Raw genomic sequence first — 7804 nt, 5'->3', positions numbered from 1 at the left:
GCTTTATAGAAACAAAATATTTGTAATAATGAAATTAAACCAATAAAGGTATGCAAATGTGTACACTGAAAATTTCGTATTCTACTATGTAAAAATTCATAAGAAAATGAAGTGTTTCAAAACTGCAGGTATAGTCTTTCGCATATGAACAGTCTTTAATATTTACAAGACAACATGTTTTAACAGTCCATGATTTAACCATCACAAGACACAATTTTTTTCTTTTTTAACTTTAACTCATCTTTATACATATTTACAAATCACATCTGGCTCCAGGCCAACTAGAAATAAGTAACACATCTGAACAATGTAGCACTCTCTTCAAGTAGAAAACTAAAGAGGGAAAAATAGAATGGCTTCATAATAGTCAAGCTTAGCATTTGACAATTTATAGGAAAGCAATAAAAAATGTACTTTTAGTTTTAATCAGTGATAGAGAACATTTTAAGAAAAGTACTAGTGGGTGTTCCATCTAAAATAAAAAAGAAAAAATATAAAGATGTTTTGAAAACCAGTACAAGTGCAAAGTGTTAACTGCGCTACTCTAAATCACTGCAAAATGTTTTCGGACTCAGCTGTGTAACTTTTTACACGAGAGAAATGGAATGGTGGAAACCTTCCACTAATTAAGTCAAAATTTGTGGAACTTTCTGTTGACCCACGGTGAGTAATGACTGAGTAGCATTGCCAATGTAGTTGAACATGACGGTGGGAACGATGTGAGCCAATTTGGAGTTCCTAGAAAGATAATGAGTGTAGTCATTTTCCATCATTTTTCTCATTGACTAGTTTTATCTAAATCAGCCACATACCAGATGAAAAGTTTGCTCGCTTGGTTCTGTCCATAGAGCATTATCTCTCCGCTTCTGATTGCGAATTTTGTTATTAGTGCTGGAACCTTTTTCTGGATCCCTTTTTAACACAATTGTCACATGATCATCATGTAATCTGTAATGCCCCCGTAAAACTGTAGAATTTCGTGGATTCCGGTGCTTCAATTCTTTGAGACTCACTGGGGGATCTTCAGGTGTTGTCAACATCAACACTAAGCCATCTGGAAAAAATCTGAAGAAAAGCAAGTATAAGAGATGTCAACTGTTTGAAAATACTGCATTAGGCCTTTTATATTATGAGATGGAAGAACGTACCTAAGGTATCGGAAATATTCTACAATATGCCATGGTCGATAGAATTGGTCCTGGAAGCTATTTTCACCATGGCGAATATAAGTTGTCTTGCTGATGTAACACCCATGAAAATAAATGTGTGGCCTTTCAATGAACATTTGACGCCATGACTCAAAATTACTCAGACCACCGCAATTCACACCCCAAACTCTGTGTTTCATAGACATAAGTTCGTGTCAGTAAAGTTACATAATAAAGAGGAACTAAATAGAAAAAGAAAAAAAATGATGAGGACAAATACCAGAGTTGGCATAGAGTATTAAATTAAATCTAAATTGAGTCAAATTCGTTCAAAAAATAATGCACTTCACGTCACACCACATCGCCATGTGCGTCAGCCGAAGCCCGACCTAGCTCACGCTCAGGAAGCCGTCGACTGCGAATTTTGTAGAAGTGTCTTGTAGTCGGTAGGTGTCCCCAGCTGTATTACATTCTGCCCCTTTTCGCCCAATTTAGCACCATTTAATTCTCTATGCCAACCCTGACAAATACCTGACACAAACAAGTCGCCAAATCTCTGGGTCTCGAGCTGCAAGGTAAAATCCTCTGCAGACAGCAGAACAGGAGAGATCTAAAAGGCGTACATCTAATTCTGATGAAACAACCCACTTAAAGATGTATAGTAAAATTTCCATTGGCAAGGAAGAAATGTGAGTACCCTGCAATTAAAGGAAGATTAGAAAATAAAAAAAAAATACAGCTCTGCAGAAATTAAGACCTTAAACAAATAAATAATTGAACTAACACTTTGAAGTGATTCAGGGTGACACACAGCCTGATCCCTCAAGAGAATGCGTTGAAAACGCACAAGTAAGTCATCATCTTCTTCAGCCTCATCTACTGTCTCACTTTCAGCTGAAGTATCATCCAATGTAAGTGACTCTAAATGAACTAAAATATCAAAGGAAAAAAAAATGAGTAAGTGGCTTTTCTTGCTAGACACAAGTAGAGCAGAGTTATTTAAAGGAGTAAATTGTGATACCTTCCACTGGAGTTGTCTTGGACTTGGTTGCTTCATACAATCGAGTTTCAATATCAGGTACAAGTTGCACAGCCCGACGATAGAACTTGACTGCTTCATACAATTTACCGTCCTGCTCATGTTGAATTCCTTTTAAAAAAAGAGCTCTAGCCTGAAAAAAATAATATTTCCCTTTATACGTTATGAATTTGTTTTGTATTGTGTTAAATTTGCATTTTTTATAAATCTTGTTTGGAATTCACCTGATCCTCAGTGGTTTCAGGAACTGTCTCTGAAGGAGCACTGGACTCTCTCTGTGTCAGGGATTGTTGGGGCTGGTGTTCAGGAGAGCTTTTAAGTTCTCTTTTCCATTGTGCTCGGAACGTTGATAGTTCATCAACAGCTTTAACATGCTGAAAGATAGTGAATGATCTACTGTAAATCTTGATTGAGTTATAAAGTATGATGCAATACAATGCATAATCAAATCACACACTTGGATAGCAGAGGGATCGTCCTGTTCGTCTGTATTAGAATCTTCAGCATTAATGTCTCGCCATGGTCTATTGCTGGCACTCTCAGAAAATCTTGAACTGCCTGGTTTTCCAGGCGGAAACTGCAAATAAAATTCGGACTTGACACGTAGTAAAGAGATGATTGGGGAAGAATGCGGGGAAAATAGAAATTACTTTGGGAAATGAGAGAAACTCTTAGGACATTTAAGAGGACATATGTTATGTACAATGTGTTGTGTTTACAGGTGCCTTAACCTCTTACTTTGCGAAATGATTTCTTTTGAAATAAAGTGCAGCATGTAAGATATATTTCTCTCCACGGAAAGGCGGTATATATAATTTTTTAAAGTGACGTATTTCATGTCATGACATAGGGGCATAGTGGACTGGAATTTGAAAGGAAAGCGACATCAGCAGAAGCAAAGGACCTGTGGCGGCCAAGGTGCAGAAGGTATTGCGCCGCGATTATTTGGAAATGGTTCGTATGAAATTAGACGAGGAAAGTAATACTTGCCATCCTGTTAGGTTAACTTAGGAAGACAACTTTGACAAATCACGCCAAGAATAACATGAAACAGGGACTACTCCACATTCAACAATCTCCTGAGCAGACATTTTTGTCTTGTCTTGGCCCTGGCCTGGCCTTTTAGTTTTAATTTGTGGTTGTCATCATTATTTGCAGTACAAATGAGTAACGAGGTCGTGCTGAGTGAAATGTCTTTCGCGTGTCGCGTGTAAACGTATATTGCATTTTGATTTAAGAGCTCAGCTATGTAATGCTCCTAAATTTTGAAAATTTTCGCATTAGCTGACATTTTACTATGAGATTTTTAACTTTGTTTAACATGACGATGTTGCTAGACCTGGATATCGGAGTAGCCTATTGACAGTCGACTGCTGACAAAAAGGGGTGTGGGGGTTAAAGCAAATTTGTAAACAAAAAAATCAATTGAATCTATTTGACATCTTATTTACATTTGTCGTGCATTCATTGCTGTGGTTTCGGTGGTAGGGCTTCTACGTTAGTTTCCTACAGATATTTCCCCTACTTTCTCTCAAATCAGTCGTGAACTGAGACTGAGAGCAGGCTACAATGGCTACATTTGAAGACAAGATTTTGGGTGAGAAACTTCATTGTTATTGCAGCAGCAGTGAAGATGAAAATGACAAAGCAGAGTCTGGTGATGAAGAATCAAATACCGGAGCATCTGGAAAACAGTCCCCTCCATCTTTACCACAACCTGAAGCTTGGTCTGGGTCCTCAACTAATACCGGCCCAAAGGGTGTCATCAAAGATTGGCAGCGATTCAAGCAGTTGGAAACAGAAAAGCGTGCTGAACAGGAAAGGGAAAAACTAGAGCTCTTGAAGAAATTGTCCTTGACTTGCCAGACTGCCCTTGATGAAGAAAAGGAGAAAGCTAAAGCTGAACAACTGGATCCTGATTTGAAGGAACTTCTTGAAGACAGCTTCCTACTTCAGTATCAAGAAAAAAGGATGAAAGAAATGCTTGATCAATATAGTATGCTTCCGTCTTTTGGCAAGCTTATTACATTGAAAGACAGTGGAGAGTTTTTGGATGCTATTGACAACGAAAACAAGGCAGTGTCTGTCATTATTCACATTTATGAGAACAATATAGCAGGTTGTGAGGCAATGAATGGCTGCCTAACATGTCTCAGCGAAGAGTTCCCAAAAGTCAAATTTTGCAAAATTTTCAGTTCAGTGGCTGGCATGAGCCAACGTTTCAAGGCTGGTGGTGTTCCAGCCCTGTTGGTGTACAAGGGTGGACAGTTAATTGGGAACTTTGTTAGAGTGACAGATGATCTTGGTACTGATTTTTTTGCTGAGGAAGTTGAAGCATTTCTGACTGAACATGGTGTGCTTCCTGACAAATCATGCGTGCCAAAAATAATTCAGCAATCTTCACAGAAAGATAATGATGACGATGATGATTAATGCAACAATATCATATTGAAACACTGATGTCTGTAGACTGATTGTATTGCACTTTATCCTTCTTTCATCCCTCATGTTTTCCAAACAACATTTAAATTTTACTCAGAACCTGTTTTATATTTGCTTTGGAATTGATTTTAGTTGTTGGGAAAGAACAAGTATTACTTAATGGTAGTGTGTGGATTTAATTCTATATTTATTATGCTTCATTGCCAACTTTTGTATACTCATAAATAGTTGTATAGAATTTGCACTTAGTACTATGATCACAATTCTAACATTCAAGACCTGTAGACGTTTGTGCTTATACTGTGCTTTTCTTAATGGAAGTATCTGGGACACAAAATGTATGTCAGTTTGGGTATTTTCTGGGACCAATTCCTGTGTATGAAACCAAATTCTTTAATTAGGCTCTACTTAAGGTATTTAGTTAGTGTAAAACCTAAGTTATTAAAAGGAATACTTCAATATTTTAACTGGTCAAAAGATCCAATTTGTTTGTTAAAAAATCTTTTATTTAAATATGTGATGAAAGGATAAATTTTTTATCACTGCCGTAAGCATAATACAATCTCTTTAGTACTGTAATATGTGATTACCTGTATGTGGACTATTACTTACTCTTGTGCCATCTTTTGTACAAATTTTCTAAAATTTATAGGCAAATGCCACTAGCTTACTCTTTGATACTGGAGTAGTTAAAGTAGCTCATTGAGGAACAATTATTTTGTAGTTTTTATTTGTGAATTTCTTTTACAGTTTTAATCAACGGTAAATAAGGGACTGTCTTAAAAGAGGACCATTGGTTCTTACACCTTGTATTTCCTGTTAGTTTCACTCATAGCAAGTGTCTTGTCAATTTCTACATTTGTAAACATTCTGATGTTTTAATACAAGTACTCTTCACCTGAACCTGGATCTTTTATTGATCTCGTTCCCCAGTCAGCCATGCCCTTGGGTTCTCAATAGTTATGGCGTCAACTTCTTCTGAGGTGAAACCCCTCAAAATCATTTTTGGTACCACATTAGCCAACAAATGAGCATAGCCGTGACCTCCATACTTTACCTTCATAGGACAAAAGAACACATGTTAATCTTATAAACATTCATAATAGATACTAATGAGCTGCAAGAGACAACTTACAAGACGATGTCTGGTATGGATGTCATGGGATGCAAGGAGTTGCTGAAGTTTTCCTTCATCCTTCAACCAAGAAAATATCTTCACTCTCTCTGCATCGGACGGCATATCACAGTCAGGGTTTAACTGATACCAAGAACATTCTGTGCCGAATAAATCCAGTTGGCAGAAAGAACCCAGCTCGGAAAAGTTCAGAAATTGTTGTTTTTCATTTAGAGTTCCTGCAATTACAATTTTTAAATACATCTCAGTATTCTCTAGAAAATATACTTTTATGTACCATATTCATACGTCATACTTACTGTCTAAGTGAGACATTATTGCTCTTTTAGCCTTTCCACCTGCTTCAAGGTACAATCTCATAATTTCAAAAGGAGCTTCAGGACTTCGACCTGGATGAAATGTTACTGGACATCTAAGATAGTTTTGTGCTTGAGCTGTAGCTCTGATGGCCCTTTTTTCAAAATCTAGTTTACAGTAAGATTCATTTTATTCATAACTTTCAGAAAAACATAACAGACTGGTTACAATCATTTAAAGGAATGTTACCTGTTATTGGCCAATCACTTGCTACTTCACCTATAACACCACATTTCACAGAAGGGTAGTCAGCACTACCCTGCGTCATTTCAGTCACCATTGAATTAAACATATCCTCTTCTGATAGGTTGCGAACACTTCCAGGTTGAGTGCTCTCCAGATAGTATCCTGAATTAATTTGAGTTCTATCATTTTTGTCATCAGTTTTCTAATGCAAGAGTTACATTAAACTCACCACAGCCAGCAATAATATTTACTCCAGTATTTTTACTGATCGTTTCCATTAACTTGATTTGCCGCTTCAATCCATGAGTAGTGTTTTCAACAATAGTCCCTCCACCAGCCATTTTAAAGAGGCTTACATCATAAGCCACTGCAGCATCAACTTCAGTTCCATAGAATGCAATGTTTTCATGACTGGCATAGCTATTTAAAAAAAACACTCAAAGATAATCAATAAGGAATTCACTCATATAAATTTTGTTCTATGAATATAAAACTAAAACTTACGGGTATTGCTTAATCAAACCTATATTGTCTAAGCTTAAGGTTCTCTCAATTTCTGACTTAAATATAGAAGGTGGAGATTTATAAAAGTTTTCATAGTTCACAGAAAGATGCTCATGGGTCAATGTCCTGCCCAGCTTATCCGCTGCCACAGGGCCCAAGACTGAGGTTTGCATAAAAAGAGAAAATGCTGGTTAAGATTTCCTGAAAAATAATCAAACATTTTTCTTTTATTTAAATGCACTAATCAATATACCAGTTTGGACGGTTGGAGACATGCTTCAATCTTCGCTGCCGTCGGATCACTAAAGTGAAGGAAGCTTGGCTTTGATATAAAAAGTAGGTGTAATGCTCCTTATCTCGTGCCTCGCGCCGCTCGGGACACCTGTTGTCTGTCTCGTCGTGTCAAACGCGAACGCGAAGGCGAACGCGAACGAGTGTCGGATGTGGGACGTGTCGTACACATTTGGAATTCGGACTAGGGCTTTCTTTTTCAAACGATATCTGATTGAGATATTTGCCATGTCTCAGCCCAAAGCGCTAGTGTCGCTCCGGTGTCGCTGCTGAGCTACTGTTGTGGCGCGCGACTCGAAACTGACAGTGAGAGTGGTGAAAGATGCGAGGGGTTGCTTACAAGTGAGGTTCTTTTTTGTGTAATGCGCAGTGCTTCCTAATCCTACCTTCGGCCTCCCTTCGCTTCCCACTGTATTGCGCTCGATTTCTGCTTGATTCTTGATTCAACAACGACGTACCCGTAACGAGTCCGGGTAGGGAAGGACAAGAAGGTGTTACCACCCGCACATCGAGGGTTGCGATGCCGCGATGATTTTGGGGTTTTGGTGTTTCCCCGGCGGTCCGCACCCCTGAACTGTGGTCGGTGCCGGTTCCCTGGGTGCTTCTCATGAGAAGTGATCCGCATTACCAGGGACCCTTGAAAAGTTTTGCACATTCAGTGCGGTGCGGTGTTGCGTGGCTACACTGCCCCCCCCCACCCCC

The 7804-nt window shown here is 38.4% G+C and overlaps 3 protein-coding genes across 3 annotated transcripts; 1 reads left to right on the top strand and 2 right to left on the bottom strand.

Moving 5' to 3' along the window:
- Positions 1–131: 131 nt before the first annotated feature.
- On the bottom strand, positions 132–3327 carry LOC113207610 (F-box only protein 9). Its single transcript, XM_026424276.2, has 9 exons — positions 3178–3327; positions 2645–2764; positions 2412–2561; positions 2170–2320; positions 1933–2078; positions 1680–1846; positions 1149–1337; positions 813–1065; positions 132–738 (listed from the first exon to the last, which is right to left on the bottom strand). The coding sequence occupies exons 1-9, from the start codon at positions 3178–3180 to the stop codon at positions 550–552; spliced, it is 1368 nt and encodes a 455-aa protein (XP_026280061.1). The 5' UTR covers positions 3181–3327; the 3' UTR covers positions 132–549.
- Positions 3328–3358: 31 nt separating this feature from the next.
- Positions 3359–5532, top strand: LOC113207781 (phosducin-like protein). The gene has a single exon (XM_026424513.2). The coding sequence runs from the start codon at positions 3757–3759 to the stop codon at positions 4618–4620; it is 864 nt and encodes a 287-aa protein (XP_026280298.1). The 5' UTR covers positions 3359–3756; the 3' UTR covers positions 4621–5532.
- LOC113207697 (phosphotriesterase-related protein) lies at positions 5332–7297 on the bottom strand. The gene is made up of 7 exons (XM_026424393.2): positions 7065–7297; positions 6812–6971; positions 6537–6727; positions 6311–6469; positions 6064–6228; positions 5765–5982; positions 5332–5686 (listed from the first exon to the last, which is right to left on the bottom strand). Exons 1-7 carry the CDS (start codon positions 7084–7086, stop codon positions 5543–5545), a joined length of 1059 nt encoding a protein of 352 aa, XP_026280178.1. The 5' UTR covers positions 7087–7297; the 3' UTR covers positions 5332–5542.
- Between the last annotated feature and the right edge of the window lie 507 nt (positions 7298–7804).

Source organism: Frankliniella occidentalis, unplaced genomic scaffold (genome assembly GCF_000697945.3).
Source record: "Frankliniella occidentalis isolate FOCC.00 unplaced genomic scaffold, Focc_3.1 Scaffold322, whole genome shotgun sequence".
Classification (NCBI taxonomy): Eukaryota; Metazoa; Arthropoda; class Insecta; order Thysanoptera; family Thripidae; genus Frankliniella; species Frankliniella occidentalis.
Note: the sequence above shows the minus strand (reverse complement) of the source record. Positions and strands in the feature narration are given on the sequence as shown.